The sequence below is a fragment of the Toxorhynchites rutilus genome, chromosome 3, assembly GCF_029784135.1.
Source record: "Toxorhynchites rutilus septentrionalis strain SRP chromosome 3, ASM2978413v1, whole genome shotgun sequence".
Classification (NCBI taxonomy): Eukaryota; Metazoa; Arthropoda; class Insecta; order Diptera; family Culicidae; genus Toxorhynchites; species Toxorhynchites rutilus.
The window spans coordinates 233,108,167-233,125,492 of NC_073746.1; the positions used below are offsets into that span (position 1 = coordinate 233,108,167).

General features: G+C 39.2%; 1 protein-coding gene across 1 annotated transcript; it reads left to right on the top strand.

The window, feature by feature from the left end:
- The first annotated feature begins 10,381 nt into the window (after nucleotides 1-10,381).
- LOC129779188 (V-type proton ATPase subunit G-like) lies at nucleotides 10,382-15,681 on the top strand. The gene is made up of 3 exons (XM_055786486.1): nucleotides 10,382-10,854; nucleotides 10,992-11,092; nucleotides 15,115-15,681. Exons 1-3 carry the CDS (start codon nucleotides 10,773-10,775, stop codon nucleotides 15,280-15,282), a joined length of 351 nt encoding a protein of 116 aa, XP_055642461.1. The 5' UTR covers nucleotides 10,382-10,772; the 3' UTR covers nucleotides 15,283-15,681.
- The last annotated feature ends 1,645 nt before the right edge of the window (nucleotides 15,682-17,326 follow it).

Consider the following 17,326-nt stretch of genomic DNA (forward strand, 5'->3'; position numbering starts at 1 on the left):
ATACACCAATGACCGGAAAATCATCGCCGAGGCGTTTGGAGATTTCTTTGCTTCCGCCTCCTCCAATCAAAACTACGACCAAACCTTTCTAACCCACAAAACGGAATGCGAAAGAATTCCCATCGATTTTCATACCGATGTGGAATTTGACTTCAACAAAAACCTCTCCCTCAAAGAGCTCGATTGGGTACTGAACAAAGTCAAACAAGGATCCACAGGACCCGATGACATCAGCTACCCTATGCTTAAGAATCTACCCCATCTCGGGAAAAAAGCACTTCTGAAGCTCCTCAACAAAGTCTGGGACAGTGGAACCCTCCCCAGTTGCTGGAAAGAGGGTTTAATGATCTGTATCCCGAAACCAGACATGAACAACCATCTTCTTGACAATTTCCGCCCCATCACTCTCATAAGTTGTGTTGGGAAAGTCTTGGAAAAAATGGTCAATCGACGCTTAACGACTTTTCTAGAGTCAAATAAGCTGATTGATCCCAGACAATTCGCCTTCCGTGCGGGAAAAGGTACAGAAGATTGCCTTGTAGCAATCGAAAAAATCCTAGACGACGCAACTGAAAAATTACACCACATTGATATTGTTTCCCTGGATTTATCCAAGGCCTTCGATCGGGCATGGAGGTACCCAGTGCTGAAAAGCCTTTTCGACTCGGGGATTCGTGGGAGATTAGGTCTCTTCGTTAAAAGTTTTCTAGAAAACCGGTCTTTCAAAACCGTTATTAACAACCACCAATCTTCTCTAAAAATCCCAGAAAACGGCTTCCCACAAGGCTCAGCACTTTCACCAACCCTCTTCAACATTGCCATGCAATCTCTATTCGAGATTATCCCGGACCATATAAAGGTCATAGTCTATGCAGATGACATCACTCTTATCTCTACGAGCTGCTTCGGCTTAATTCAGAGAAAGAGGCTTCAAAAAACCTTAGACTCCATCCAAAACTGGGCTCTAAAAACAGGTTTTAAAATTTCCCCGGAGAAATCCAAACACATACATATCGGAAAAGCTCTCAGAAGGAGAACCTATCTTCAGCTCAACAAAATCCCGATCCCTACAATGAGGACATTGAAAATACTAGGGGTTACTTTCGACAAGAAACTCAACTTCCTATCACATTCCCAAAAGACCAAAATAGCCACCAGAAAGAAATTGAACATCATCAAGGCTATCGCAGGCAACCTAGCCTCTGGCCATAGAAAGACGCTGCTAAATGTTGTAAATGTTTGGTTGGTCCCACAAATCCTTTACGGAATAGGCACCTTCAGCCGTGGAGGGGACAGGGTGTTAAACACCATTCAACCAATTTACAATAAAGCAATTCGGCTCGCAATTGGCGCTTTTCCCACCAGTCCTACTCTTGCTGTAATGGCAGAAAGTGGGCAACTTCCCTTCACCCACCTGGTAACAAAAGCCATCACCAATAAAGCCATCCGTCACTTGTCACTCCCCGAAAGCGACCACAATGTCCCATTAGTACATAGAGCTAAAACATGGTTCAAAAATCTCACGAACAAAGATCTTCCCGATATATGTGAACGTTCATCTGCGACGGGAAGAAATTGGAACGTCAAACCGCCGAACATTAACCTTGAACTTCTCAAGACAGTTCGAGCGGGAGACCCTTCTCCAAAAGTCAAAGCCTGCTTCAATAACCTCGTTGCATCCAATTTTCAAATCAACCACCAGGTATACACAGATGGTTCAGTCAGTGCCGATGGAGTTGGATGTGGAATCTTTGAGAGTAGATACACTGGTAGCTTTTCTCTTCCACCGCAATGCTCCATCTTCAGTGCGGAAGCTTTCGCCCTTTTAATAGCTACCCAAGAATGCACCCATGAGTTTCTTCCTACCACAATATTCTCAGACTCAGCTAGCTGTCTCCACGATCTTCTAAGTGGAAACAGCAAACACCCATGGATTAAGCAAACAGAAGAGGCTGCTTCAAATAAAAACATCTCCTTCTGCTGGGTTCCTGGTCACTCAGGAATCCGCGGAAACACAGCCGCCGACATACTGGCCGGCAAGGGCAGCAAAATAGATCCCCCAGACATGCCCTGTCCTCCATCTGACATTATCCGCTGGGTAAAACAGCAAGTCCGTGAAAGCTGGGACATAGGCTGGATAAACAGCCGTCCCACTCATCTTCATAAAATTAAAAATTCCACTCTCCCTTGGGATGACCGCCTCAATAGTAGGGAAAGGCAAGTCCTTACCCGTCTTCGAATTGGGCACACTAACTTCACCCACTCACACTTGTTCTGCAGAGCCGAAAAACCCCAATGTGCTTGCAACGAAGCTCCGGTTTCCGTTAGCCATCTTTTACTTGAATGTCAACATACCAAAGATGCTCGAGTCCGACACAACATAGGTCAGAGTCTCCGAGATATCCTCAGTAGAGACGAGACCCAAGAAACCAATTTAATTGCGTTTCTGAAAGAAACCGACTTCTTTGGTAAAATCTAAACCGAAAACTAAATACCTTGGAAATTGCTTATTAAAGTTCGCCACTTCACAGTCATGTATGCGTGTTTATGTGTGTATACACATGTATGTACGGGTCGGAAGGAAGGTATTCATACATGTATATACACGCATTCAATAATAATAAATAACAAATAATATAATATATACTTTCATACCCACATCTATCTTCTATCCATTACATTATACTTTAATCAACTTCCTATTCCTACAGCCACACTCACCAAGGAGGATAAATTCATTAAATAAACCTCTCCATTTTTCAGCTCTACTATATACCATTAAATTCAAAACCACTATATTTTATTATCTATTAAAACTGTATTTCATTTCATTTCACCCCACCCCACACCCACTCCTCCCCTCTTTCCTTCCCATACCACTCCCACCCCCTCCCACTCCTCTAATCCCACCCAAATCCTTTCCACTCCTTTCCTTCCTATCCTCCTGAGAAGGGCCGTTTTGTTTTTTGGCTTTGGAACACGCCTTTCGCTAGGTCACTTGTGCTTCGTTACTGCTTTGGTCCTCGGATCAGTAAATTTTTACTTTTCTTTACAGCATATATTAAATATCTTATGAAGCATAGGATCCCTTCCTACCTTCTTCTTTAACCGAGAGTCGAGTGAACAGATCTGATGAGTGATTTTGTTTGGTTTTCCTTTCGCCAGTCCCCTCTGGGCTGGTTTTATTGTGGCTCTTCACTGGGCTAGAGGCGAATGAACTGCAAAGTTTAAAGCCTCTTAAAAACAAAGAAAGAAAGAAAGAAAGCATGTGAAGCTCTTCATTTATCATGAAAGCGCGGATGAACGGTGTCACCAAGAGTCTGTTTGTGCACCTTAGGCCAGAAGGGAATCCATCAGGAGGAGAGTGATGCCACAAACGGTTCCCCGGGAAGATCTCGAAGCAGCCGCTACAAACACACACACACATACACGCGCGGAATTCTTTCCGTTTGGATGCCATTCAGCATCGAGAAAGATCCGGAAAATAATCTGCCAGTTCCTCTGGGAATTTAAAAATACATTCATGTGAAAGAGTTTATTTGAATGTTTTCTATCCATGTAACACTGTGATCAAATACATTTGGTTTTTTGATTTTTCAATCATTTCAATTTTCAATAATCGCAATTAACAGGATAACTTCTGAAGATTATTCTTTTCCATCAGTAAGATATTTCCGTATCCAATATTGTATGCGCCCGCAATCGATTATTGCTCAGTCGCCGAAAGTTCCGAGCTCAGAGAGTTCATTCCCCTCTAGTTTGCCTTCAAAATTGCCATCGTAAACCACGCCTTCTCTCGATTCAATCACGCACAAAAAGCATACTTAAGCGATATTCTGGTGGTGAGACGCATTCATTTTTCGTGAGGATATCGATAAGACAACATCGTTGCTGAGAGCGCTGGACGGCGAAGGATCGAGATCTGCCCTGAAACGCAAGCAGTTTGTTTGAAACTGTGAGAGAGCACAGAGAAGCCGATCCTTCAGGAGAAGAGAAGGTGACCATCGAAGCAGCCGCTGCACACATACATACACGAACGGAATTCTTTCCGTTTGGATGCCGTTCAGCATCGAGAAAGATCCGGAAAATAATCTGCCAGTTCCTCTAGGAATTTAAAAATACATTCATGTGAAAGAGTTTATTTGAATGTTTTCTATCCATGTAAAACTGTGACCAAATATGTTTCAATCAAGTGCTATTAACAGATGGTTATCGAGTTAGCATTAACCACTGGTGGGCTTCCAGTATCGAGGAAAATGTGGAAATATCTAATCGTTACTGAAAATAATCTGCCAGTTCCTCTGGGAATTTAAAATTACATTCATATGAAAGAGTTTATTTTAATGTTTTCTATCCATGTAACACTGTGACCAAATACATTTGGTTTTGTGATTTTTCAATCAATCGCAATTAACAGGATAGCTTCTGAAGATAATTCTTCCCCATCAGTAGGATATTTCCGTATCCAATATTGTATGCGCCCGCAATCGATTCTTGCTCTGTCGCCGAAAATTCCGAGCTCAGAAAGTTTTTTTTTTTTTATCTGTATTATAGTGATTTTCAACTCATTTGGCTGGTTCGTCACTTTTTACTTCCATTTTTGGAAGAATGTCGGGAGTGAGAATTGAACTCGTGACCTTTAGCGTGAGAGGCATGGATGTTACCACTACGCCAGATCGCCTCCACTGAGAGCTCAGAGAGTTCATTCCCCTCTAGTTTGCCTTCCAAATTGCCATCGTAAACCACACCTTCTCTCGATTAAATCACACACAAAAAGCATACTTAAGCGATATTCTGGTGGTGAGACACATTCATTTTTCGTGAGGACATCGACAAGACAACATCGTTGCCTAACGTGCTGGAGGAGGTGGACGGCGAAGGATCGACACATACACGCGCAGAATTCTTTCCGTTTGGATGCCATTCAGCATCGAGAAAGTTCCGGAAAGATCTAATCATTGCTGGGAAATAATCAGCCAGTTCCTCTGGGAATTTAAAAATACATTCATGTGAAAGAGTTTATTTGAATGTTTTCTATTCATGTAACACTGTGACCAAATATTTTTCAATCAAGTACTATTAACAGGTGGTGATCGAGTAAGTATTAACCACTGATGGGCTTCCAGTATCGAGGAAAATGTGGAAATATCTAATCGTTACTGAAAATAATCTGCCAGTTCCTCTGGGAATTTAAAAATACATTCATGTGAAAAAGTTTATTTGAATGTTTTCTATCCATGTAACACTGTGACTAAATATGTTTCAAGCAAGTGCTATTAACAGATGGTTATCGAATTAGCATTAACCACAGGTGGGCTTCCAGTATCGAGGAAAATGTGGAAATATCTAATCGTTACTGAAAATAATCTGCCAGTTCCTCTGGGAATTTAAAATTACATTCATGTGAAAGAGTTTATTTGAATGTTTTCTATCCATGTAACACTGTGACCAAATACATTTGGTTTTGTGGTTTTTCAATCAGTCGCAATTAACAGGATAGCTTCTGAAGATTATTCTTCCCATCAGTAGGATATTTCCGTATCCAAATTGTATGCGCCCGCAATCGATTATTGCTCAGTCGCCGAAAGATCCGAGCTCAGAGAGTTCATTCCCCTCTAGTTTGCCTTCCAAATTGCCATCGTAAACCACACCTTCTCTCGATTCAATCACACACAAAAAGCATACTTAAGCGATATTCTGGTGGTGAGACACATTCATTTTTCGTGAGAACATCGACAAGACAACATCGTTGCCTAACGTGCTGGAGGAGGTGGACGGCGAAGGATCGACACATACACGCGCAGAACTCTTTCCGTTAGGATGCCATTCAGCATCGAGAAAGTTCCGGAAAGATCTAATCATTGCTGGAAAATAATCTGCCAGTTCCTCTGGGAATTTAAAAATACATTCATGTGAAAGAGTTTATTTGAATGTTTTCTATTCATGTAACACTGTGACCAAATATTTTTCAATTAAGTACTATTAACAGGTGGTTATCGAGTTAGTATTAACCACTGGTGGGCTTCCAGTATCGAGGAAAATGTGGAAATATCTAATCGTTACAGAAAATAATCTGCCAGTTCCTCTGGGAATTTAAAATTACATTCATGTGAAAGAGTTTATTTTAATGTTTTCTATCCATAAAATATCCATATAATACATTTGGGTTTGTGATTTGTCAATCAAGTACAGTTAGCAGGTTAGCTTCTGAAGATTATTCTTCAGAACAAGGTTTTTCGTATCCTATATTGGATGCATAAAACCTTGTGCCTCCAACGTAACGCTCTCGTTTTCGAAGCGTTTCATTTATTCATTCATTCAGAATGGATTTAGATTCAACTTCAAACAAATGATCTCTAAATCAACGATAGTCCTACGTCACCCTTGCGGTTATACCATAGATATAACCCACTTCCTGTTTTTCTTTTTCCTTTCCAATCGTGCTTCATTCTATTTCGCTGCTGCTCTGGTTGCCCGTTTTGGTCGGTACTATTTGAGGAGCACAAAATGGACCAATCAAAAATGGGCACATAGTGCATTTTGACAATGCTTGATATTTCACAATTATTCAATTATTTATCTCAAGAAAAATGAAATGTTATTCGTGGATATATTTCCTATCAATTGATGCAAAAACCTTTGCGATCTATTGAGAAATGCTCGAGTTATAAGCGTTCCAAATCTTGCATTTTTTCCTACTTGTTCAGTCATAATTTCCATTTCACCCCCTATATCTTCCGGTTAGACGTAGTCCTACGTCAAAAAACAGGAAGTGGGTTATATCTATGGTATAACCGCAAGGGTGACGTAGGACTATCGTTGATTTAGAGATCATTTGTTTGAAGTTGAATCTAAATCCATTCTGAATGAATGAATAAATGAAACGCTTCGAAAACGAGAGCGTTACGTTGGAGGCACAAGGTTTTATGCATCCAATATAGGATACGAAAAACCTTGTTCTGAAGAATAATCTTCAGAAGCTAACCTGCTAACTGTACTTGATTGACAAATCACAAACCCAAATGTATTATATGGATATTTTATGGATAGAAAACATTAAAATAAACTCTTTCACATGAATGTAATTTTAAATTCCCAGAGGAACTGGCAGATTATTTTCAGTAACGATTAGATATTTCCACATTTTCCTCGATACTGGAAGCCCACCAGTGGTTAATGCTAACTCGATAACCATCTGTTAATAGCACTTGATTGAAACATATTTGGTCACAGTTTTACATGGATAGAAAACATTCAAATAAACTCTTTCACATGAATGTATTTTTAAATTCCTAGAGGAACTGGCAGATTATTTTCCGGATCTTTCTCGATGCTGAACGGCATCCAAACGGAAAGAATTCCGTTCGTGTATGTATGTGTGCAGCGGCTGCTTCGATGGTCACCTTCTCTTCTCCTGAAGGATCGGCTTCTCTGTGCTCTCTCACAGTTTCAAACAAACTGCTTGCGTTTCAGGGCAGATCTCGATCCTTCGCCGTCCAGCGCTCTCAGCAACGATGTTGTCTTATCGATATCCTCACGAAAAATGAATGCGTCTCACCACCAGAATATCGCTTAAGTATGCTTTTTGTGCGTGATTGAATCGAGAGAAGGCGTGGTTTACGATGGCAATTTTGAAGGCAAACTAGAGGGGAATGAACTCTCTGAGCTCGGAACTTTCGGCGACTGAGCAATAATCGATTGCGGGCGCATACAATATTGGATACGGAAATATCCTACTGATGGAAAAGAATAATCTTCAGAAGTCATCCTGTTAATTGCGATTATTGAAAATTGAAATGATTGAAGAATCAAAAAACCAAATGTATTTGATCACAGTGTTACATGGATAGAAAACATTCAAATAAACTCTTTCACATGAATGTATTTTTAAATTCCCAGAGGAACTGGCAGATTATTTTCCGGATCTTTCTCGATGCTGAATGGCATCCAAACGGAAAGAATTCCGCGCGTGTATGTGTGTGTGTGTTTGTAGCGGCTGCTTCGAGATCTTCCCGGGGAACCGTTTGTGGCATCACTCTCCTCCTGATGGATTCCCTTCTGGCCTAAGGTGCACAAACAGACTCTTGGTGACACCGTTCATCCGCGCTTTCATGATAAATGAAGAGCTTCACATGCTCCAATCGCTGTTCAATTAGAACTGAGTGGATTTCCGAGCGGCGCACGCTTATATACCGATTGGTGATTTCAATAGCATGTTTTGAAAGCAAATTTAATACTATTGAAACAAGTTTTTGGATCAGAAAGTAACAAGTATAGAACGCGTAGACATTTTATCTTTTGAATGAAGTGTTTTTCATACCATTTCGTTCAGTTGTTTAGGAGCTATTAACGCTCAAAATCTCGGTCTCCGGTGTAACGCTTTCGTTTTCGAAACTTTGATTTTACACCCCGGTATAGAAATGAAAGACGTAGTCCTACGTCAAAAAAATTAGTTAGATATGTAGTTAGATATCACAAATCAAACACACCCACACACACACTTAGACACACACTCACAACAAAATACACAGATTTTGATTTTGACGTAGGACTACGTCTTTCATTTCTATACCGGGGTGTAAAATCAAAGTTTCGAAAACGAAAGCGTTACGCCGGAGACCGAGATTTTGAGTGTTAATAGCTCCTAAACAACTGAACGAAATGGTATGATAAACACTTCATTCGAAAGATAAAATGTCTACGCGTTCTATACTTGTTACTTTCTGATCCAAAAACTTGTTTCAATAGTCTTAAATTTGCTTTCAATATAGGCTATTGAAATCACCAATCGGTATATAAGCGAGCGCCGCTCGGAAATCCACTCAGTTCTAATTGAACAGCGATTGGAGCATGTTGTCGCTGTTGTGGTGAAGCTCTTCGTTTATCATGAAAGCGCTGATGAACGGTGTCACCAAGAGCCTGTTTGTGCACCTTAGGCCAGACATGAATCCATCAGGAGGAGAGTGATGCCACAAACGGTTCCCCGGGAAGATCTCGAAGCAGCCGCTACACACACACACACACACACACACACATACACGCGCGGAATTATTTCCGTTTGGATGCCATTCAGCATCGAGAAAGATCCGGAAAATAATCTGCCAGTTCCTCTGGAAATTTAAAAATACATTCATGTGAAAGAGTTTATTTGAATGTTTTCTATCCATGTAACACTGTGATCAAATATGTTTCAATCAAGTGCTATTAACAGATTTGATTTTACACCCCGGTATAGAAATGAAAGACGTAGTCCTACGTCAAAAAACCCCAAGGCCTTTCTCAAGGCTAGAGGCGATTGAACTGAAAAGTTTAAAGCCTCTTTAATCCAACATCATCATCATCATCTTTCGAATGAAGTGTTTATCATACCATTTCGTTCGGTTGTTTAGGAGCTATTAACGCTCAAAATCTCGGTCTCCGGCGTAACGCTTTCGTTTTCGAAACTTTGATTTTACACCCCGGTATAGCAATGAAAGACGTAGTCCAACGTCAAACTTTTCTGAACTCTAATCCATCAAATTTGGTGTCCCTGTAAAGGTCGTTGATTATATGCTAAGGTTATTACCTGACGAAAGTTTGGAAGCGCAAGTGGATTTTGAAGCCCTGGGCAATTCCACGAACCAAACACTGGAAAGGTAGCTTGCGGATCAGGTTTGTTCCATTAGATGTATACACTAGCCAGAAACTATCAACGAGCAGAATAATGTTGTTTCAACACACCGTACTGGTCAATGAACGAAAAGCGGTTAATAAGTCCTTTTACAATAGTCCTGAACCTTGTTTCCAATAGCTCCGGTTCCGGTAAGACAACAAATTTTATAACGCCCCCGCAGGTTGTTTGTATCGTCACTGGACCAAATTTTCTAGTCCGTCCGGAAACACCTTGGACAGCAGCTTTGAAAACAAAACCAGCAGTAGTGACAGAAGAAAGCTTTTATTGTCCCATACATTTGTGCCACTATTTGTTTTAACGCCATAATTCGCTGGGTAAACTCCCAATATCCTCAATTTTAGTAACATGTCTCGTTTAAAATTTCGTAAAGTGTTCCCTGGTATACAAATTCTACTTCAGTACCTTAATTTTATAAAACGGATCATTGTACACAATTTTTCATTGCATACAAGTTGTATAGAATGTACTGTGTATGGTATGTATTCAGGAGAAACTAAGCCGAGCGAAAGCTTGAATAATATAGATTGTTCCTCCCTTCCACTTTCTTGATTGGTTCGAAAAGCTTTTATCCCATTTTATCGTGTACAAGTATATTAATACAAGTGCTTTCGCCGCTTCCACACACCATTCCCCTCATTCCGCAACACGAGTGATGTGACATTACAGTAATCGTTAGCTCCTTACCTTACTTTTCAGCTCTTTTTTTACCCGAATCGATAACAGAAGGGGACATGATTTCAAATCTCATCGAAAGACAGCTATAGTCACGTTATTCTTCTTCGGATATGCTGTGACTCTAATCATTCACAGTATTTGCCGCTCGGAATAAGGGAGATTTTTATCTTCCAACAAGTGTCGGTCAGATGATAATCAACAAACGCAACTACCACCAGCTCATTTCTGTATATCAGTATGTCACACTGTCCGTGGTAATGTAATAGTAAATTTGGTGCAAACGCAAATCAACCCGTGACTTTGGTGTGGACGGTTCTACTCATCGTTCGCTACACTGAAGCAGTCGCAGTACTCGGTTTTCGCTTAATTCGATCATATCCTGTTTTGGTTTATTCTACGCTAAGATTCCCGGGATTTGTTTAGCATGGCCAGCAACACTCAAGGAATTCAGCAGCTGCTGACCGCGGAAAAGAAGGCTGCCGAAAAAGTCGGAGAGGCTCGCAAACGTAAGTAATTAGTGATACCGCTCGCGACAGTGAAAATGCTGGTTGGTCACATGACCCTGTATCAGGTTATATTTTCTGATAGAAAAGTTTTCACTGGTCAATGTTCCTGCTAATTCTCAACCATTTCTCCAACCTAGGTAAGACACGTCGCTTGAAGCAAGCCAAGGATGAGGCCACCGATGAGATTGAGAAGTACCGCGTCGAGCGGGAAAGACAGTTCAAGGATTTCGAAGCGAAGGTTAGTTGGGAATATGCTTTTGTCATAGATGTAGAATACGTTTTGAAATTTGCTAGCAGATTAACATTGACATGAATAAAATGAATAGTAGTCAGTTCACAATATTCACAATTTCGCGTTGCGATGTAGCACGTGACAGAATTTCAATTGATTAATTGAAAAATGAGATTGAAATTGTAATACGTTACGTAAATAACGTTGCTCATCCTTATGATTTAAACCTGTTCGGTAGCAATACAAACCTGACCGTCTTATCTAATTTGCTAAAATAAAGCGTAATGTTCCACTTGTTGAAAATAATTCAGTGTGCTTTTTCCAGCATATTAAAATATGAGCAATGAAAGATTTTATATTTAGTTTGCATGTTCGGCTATATCTGTTTGTTGTAGGGGATTGTAATTCCAACAATTGAAACATGGCATGGGATTCAGCTAGTAATTCCTCGTCCCAACTCGAATGAATCCAAAATTGATAAAACCGGGAACAACAGCTTCACGAATTGTCAAGATTAGTGTGACGTCGATCACACCTTGATTGGCAAGCTCTTCCACAAGTTCGAATTCTTTGAGGTCGATAATGTCACGGCAAGTAGCAACGCATTTGCGTTGATTCAAGGTTGTATAAAATATTACGTCTACGGGGTCTCATTTATTTATTTACTAGATGACCCGGCAAACTTCGTCCCGTCCAAAATTTATTTTTCGTTATCACATCCACACATCCATTTCAGACACAATTCTCGAAGATTTTTCAACCACTTGCAAATAACATATTTCTCCGTTACATGGAATAAATGTTTGATACAGTAAATATGATAGAATAAAGACAATCTTAAATCGGACAATTATATTCTCGAGTTTTGCTATTATCAACATATTCGGTGATCAATTTTTTTATATAGATAGAAGAAGATATAGGAGTGCGTTTTATCACATTAAAATCCATTTCCACTCGCGAACAAAATTCAATTAGCGCAAACATCAAATGGATCAACAACGTTTGTCACTATATAATTGTAGAAGATATGCGAATTCGAATCTTCTTAATTTCCCCACTTTCCTTCAGAGTTTTCCGTAAATTTTCAATTGTCATGTTTGGTTGGAATATATGTATTATTTTTTACTGGACTCCCTCTCCATTCCAGAGGAGAGAGAGGTGTCATACCATCATAGAAACATTTCTCGTATCCAAAAAACCCTAACATACCAAATTTGGCTCCATTTTTTTTTGATTAGTTTTCAAGTTATGTAGAAGTTTGTGTTTCATTTGTATGGCAGCCCCTATCCAGCTTGCATACGGCTTATTACTACTAACATAACACAAAAAAAATAACAAAAATACAATTCAATTATTGAGAAAACAAAAAAAAACTATAACAATTATTAAAATTAATTCAGGTATTCTTTGCATTGCTTCTTGAATGTTGTGAATAATTTGTGATTTCTCATATGATTGAGAAGAGAATTCCAAAGACAAACACCTCTTACAAATAATGTTTTCCCATATAATGCAGTGGTGTGTGTCGGTAAAACATATTTATTTAGTCTGTCACTTCTGAAAGGCGTCAATTTCTCATACAAATATGAAGGGCATTTTGTAGTGATTATTTTCTGAATCATAATACAAGAACGAACTTTGATATAGTTGTGGAATGAGTAACCCAAAAGTTCGATTTGTAAATGAGAAACGCTGTCCAGGCGGTTGAGATTGAAAACGAAACGAACACAAGTATTAAGTGCTACCCTTAGCATGTCCAAAGTTTGCATATCAAACGAAAGCAAGAGAAAGTCATGAAGTATGGTAAAATGAAACTTTTAAAAACTCCAAGCTTAGTCTTTTTATTCAAGCAATAACCCTTTAATTTGAAACAACGCAAACTTGACGAAAACAACAAACTTGACGTTCAACAAATAACGATTGCAAAACTTTGAATTTGTAACATTTTCGAATATACAGTAATAATCCGCCTCCTATTTTCCCAATTCTATCATTTCTCATAGTGTTATAACCACTGACTTGAACTAAACTCGAATTTTTACTGTCAGTCAACCACGTTTCGCATACACAAGCGATATCAACACTAGAAATGCTCTTTTTTTACGCAACTCATGTATTTTTATTATATTCCTAGCGCCTATGCTTTGCATATTCAAGCAACACACTGATACTTTATTAGATATTGCAGCAGACATCATAACAATTCCAGGAATGCAAATATCTGTAGAGGTGTTTGAAAAATTAGAATTATCTCGATAATGAACACTCCAGAAGCAACACAGTTGTGTCCAGAAATATAAATATAAATTCATTGAAAATAAAAATAAATAAATAACACTTATGCTAACAAGGACGCAAAAATACCATTGCAAAGAGAAAATTATGAACGACAAAAAACCAAGTGTAATAATTCATCTTCATTAATATATAATTCAATAACAGAACTCATGCAAAAAGAAGCCGGTCTCGTATTTCATTCAACAGCTCTCAATACAAAAACAATCCGCAGCAACGGCAGGCATCAACAGCAACAGCAACAAACTCCAGTACCAAACGGTACCCGTAGAAAACAGCATACGTGTTGAAACACAAAAAATGAAACACAAATTTCTGCATTACTCGAAAATTAATCAAGTAAACGAAATCAAATTTGGCATATTGAGATTTTAGGGTGCAATAAATGTTTTTATGGTGGTTAGATACTCCTCCCCCTCTCTTAGGTGGGGCTGCCATACAAATGAAACTCAAATTTCTACATTACTCGAGAATTAATCAAGCAAATGGAACCAAATTTTGCATATGGAGTTTTTAGGGTGCAATAAATGATTCTATGGTGGTTAGATACTCCTCCCCCTCTCTTAGGTGGGGCTGCCATACAAATGAAACACAAATTTCTGCAAAAATGTTTTTATGGTGGTTAGATACTCCTCCCCCTCTCTTAGGTTGGGCTGCCATACAAATGAAACTCAAATTTCTGCATTACTCGAGAATTAATCAAGCAAATGGAACCAAATTTTGCATAGGGAGTTTTTAGGGTGCAATAAATGATTCTATGGTGGTTAGATACTCCTCCCCCTCTCTTAGGTGGGGCTGCCATACAAATGAAACTCAATCAAACTTTGATTTTACACCCCGGTATAGAAATGAAAGACGTAGTCCTACGTCAAAATGTGCCCCCCTCTCCCCTACTATATAATTGATTAACATACAGGGTGGCGCATAAGACACGCAACCGATTTGCACAAAATAAAATTTCGTATAAAAAAATGCCTCTCGATACAAAATCTTTATTCTCGAATAAAAAACGATACAAAGTCGTCAACTGGTACCGCTTAGGAACCAACACGATCGATAGTTGTTTTCCTTCCGAGAGCGTTGCGCGACATATGCGCCACCCTATAGGACTTTCAAATGACCAGGTTTTCCGGTTACATACCTTTTCAATAATTTTCTCAACGTTTTATGGATATGGTTTGAGTTTCAACCAGAACTTCAAAGCTAAAAATAAACAAATTTTGCTATCACAGTTCTGTTTTTGTGGAAGAACTGGAACTCACTAAACCAACGGTTTATCAAGTCAATTATCATTTTTAAACTCATAAAATTCCAGTTGCGCAATATATTCTTTGTTCACATTTATTAAAATAAACTTCAAACTCTCAAGGTAAATTTAATTAAATGCGTCTATAACAATACCAATTAGAATGAACATTGTATAAGCTATCAAACTTTGTTCAAAAGTACGTTATGAATTTTAGTTTCCTCCGATATGATTGTGAAGACATTTGAAAAAAATCACCTGGCATCCCAGGACCAAACTGAAATATATATATCGAGCTTAGCTGCGATTTTTTAAAACAAAGTATTAGTTTCCACAAAAACCCAGAGCTTATCAGAATTCTTATTAAAACGAAATATGATATGATCATCTGCTTTTAACATCCATTATGGAAAACGTATCGTGCCAATAAATTTAACCCCCTCGAATATTTTCGATCCTTAATGACGTTTCCTTACTTCTGCAGCACATAGGTTCCCGCGAGGGAGTCTCGAATAAAATTGACGCCGACACCAAGATTCGTATCGAGGAGATGGCCCGTGCTTTCAACGCAAAGAAGGAACCAGTCGTTCAGGAGGTACTACAGTGCCTGTATGACATCAAGCTGGAGGTACACAAGAATGTCCACGCTTGAGCACGGACATATTGGATCGACACAAGTGCGCTGCACGTACGACGGAACGGCAACGTAAAGAAACTTCAAACATTTTGGAAATAGCGTGGCATTCTCCTACATCATCAACGGCCACATCGATGTCGGCAAGACATGTCCGAGAGTTGTTCACATAACGTTGACGTTCACGTTGTATATGTAGCGCTCTATGTACGGTATAACAACGTCATCAGTAACAGTTGATTTTCACATATAAACGCATTCCATTTGTTTTTCCTCTGTCGTTGTGTTTTATAAATTTTACTGAAATCGCTCGGAATGAGTTGAAGGATTACTTAAACATTGTTTAGTATTACTGTAAATAAGATCATGTAAGAAAGGAAACGCTTAGTTTAAAAAATATAGTTACATACACCCCAACTTTTATTGTTTGTTTTTAAAGAGGCGTAGAACTTTAAGTTGTTTCAGAAATTTGGCTACATCGCAAAAAAATCCAACTTATTTGAAGATGAAGTGTTACATGGATAGAAAACATTCAAATAAACTCTTTCACATGAATGTAATTTTAAATTCCCAGAGGAACTAGCAGATTATTTTCAGTAACGACTAGATATTTCCACATTTTCCTCGATACTGGAAGCCCACCAGTGGTTTATGCTAACTCGATAACCATCTGTTAATAGCACTTGATTGAAACATATTTGATCACAGTGTTACATGGATAGAAAACATTCAAATAAACTCTTTCACATGAATGTATTTTTAAATTTCCAGAGGAACTGGCAGATTATTTTCCGGATCTTTCTCGATGCTGAATGGCATCCAAACGGAAAGAATTCCGCGCGTGTATGTGTGTGTGTGTGTGTGTGTGTGTGTAGCGGCTGCTTCGAGATCTTCCCGGGGAACCGTTTGTGGCATCACTCTCCTCCTGATGGATTCATGTCTGGCCTAAGGTGCACAAACAGGCTCTTGGTGACACCGTTCATCAGCGCTTTCATGATAAACGAAGAGCTTCACCACAACAGCGACAACATGCTCCAATCGCTGTTCAATTAGAACTGAGTGGAATTCCGAGCGGCGCTCGCTTATATACCGATTGGTGATTTCAATAGCCTGTTTTGAAAGCAATTTTAAGACTATTGAAACAAGTTTTTGGATCAAAAAGTAACAAGTATAGAACGCGTAGACATTTTATCTTTCGAATGAAGTGTTTATCATACCATTTCGTTCAGTTGTTTAGGAGCTATTAACGCTCAAAATCTCGGTCTCCGGCGTAACGCTTTCGTTTTCGAAACTTTGATTTTACACCCCGGTATAGAAATGAAAGACGTAGTCCTACGTCAAAAAACCCCAAGGCCTTTCTCAAGGCTAGAGGCGATTGAACTGAAAAGTTTAAAGCCTCTTTAATCCAACATCATCATCATCATCTTTCGAATGAAGTGTTTATCATACCATTTCGTTCGGTTGTTTAGGAGCTATTAACGCTCAAAATCTCGGTCTCCGGCGTAACGCTTTCGTTTTCGAAACTTTGATTTTACACCCCGGTATAGCAATGAAAGACGTAGTCCAACGTCAAACTTTTCTGAACTCTAATCCATCAAATTTGGTGTCCCTGTAAAGGTCGTTGATTATATGCTAAGGTAATAATGACGAAAGTTTGGAAGCGCAAGTGGATTTTGAAGCCCTGGGCAATTCCACGAACCAAACACTGGAAAGGTAGCTTGCGGATCAGGTTTGTTCCATTAGATGTATACACTAGCCAGAAACTATCAACGAGCAGAATAATGTTGTTTCAACACACCGTACTGGTCAATGAACGAAAAGCGGTTAATAAGTCCTTTTACAATAGTCCTGAACCTTGTTTCCAATAGCTCCGGTTCCGGTAAGACAATAAATTTTATAACGCCCCCGCAGGTTGTTTGTATCGTCACTGGACCAAATTTTCTAGTCCGTCCGGAAACACCTTGGACAGCAGCTTTGAAAACAAAACCAGTAGTAGTGACAGAAGAAAGCTTTTATTTTCCCATACATTTGTGCCACTATTTGTTTTAACGCCATAATTCGC

Bases quoted from the DNA above. Each gene is read 5' to 3' on its own strand.
- LOC129779188 (XM_055786486.1), top strand. From the start codon at position 10,773: ATGGCCAGCAACACTCAAGGAATTCAGCAGCTGCTGACCGCGGAAAAG. The intron at 10,855-10,991 runs GTAAGTAATTAG...TCTCCAACCTAG, and splicing joins AGTCGGAGAGGCTCGCAAAC to GTAAGACACGTCGCTTGAAG. The intron at 11,093-15,114 runs GTTAGTTGGGAA...TTACTTCTGCAG, and splicing joins TCAAGGATTTCGAAGCGAAG to CACATAGGTTCCCGCGAGGG.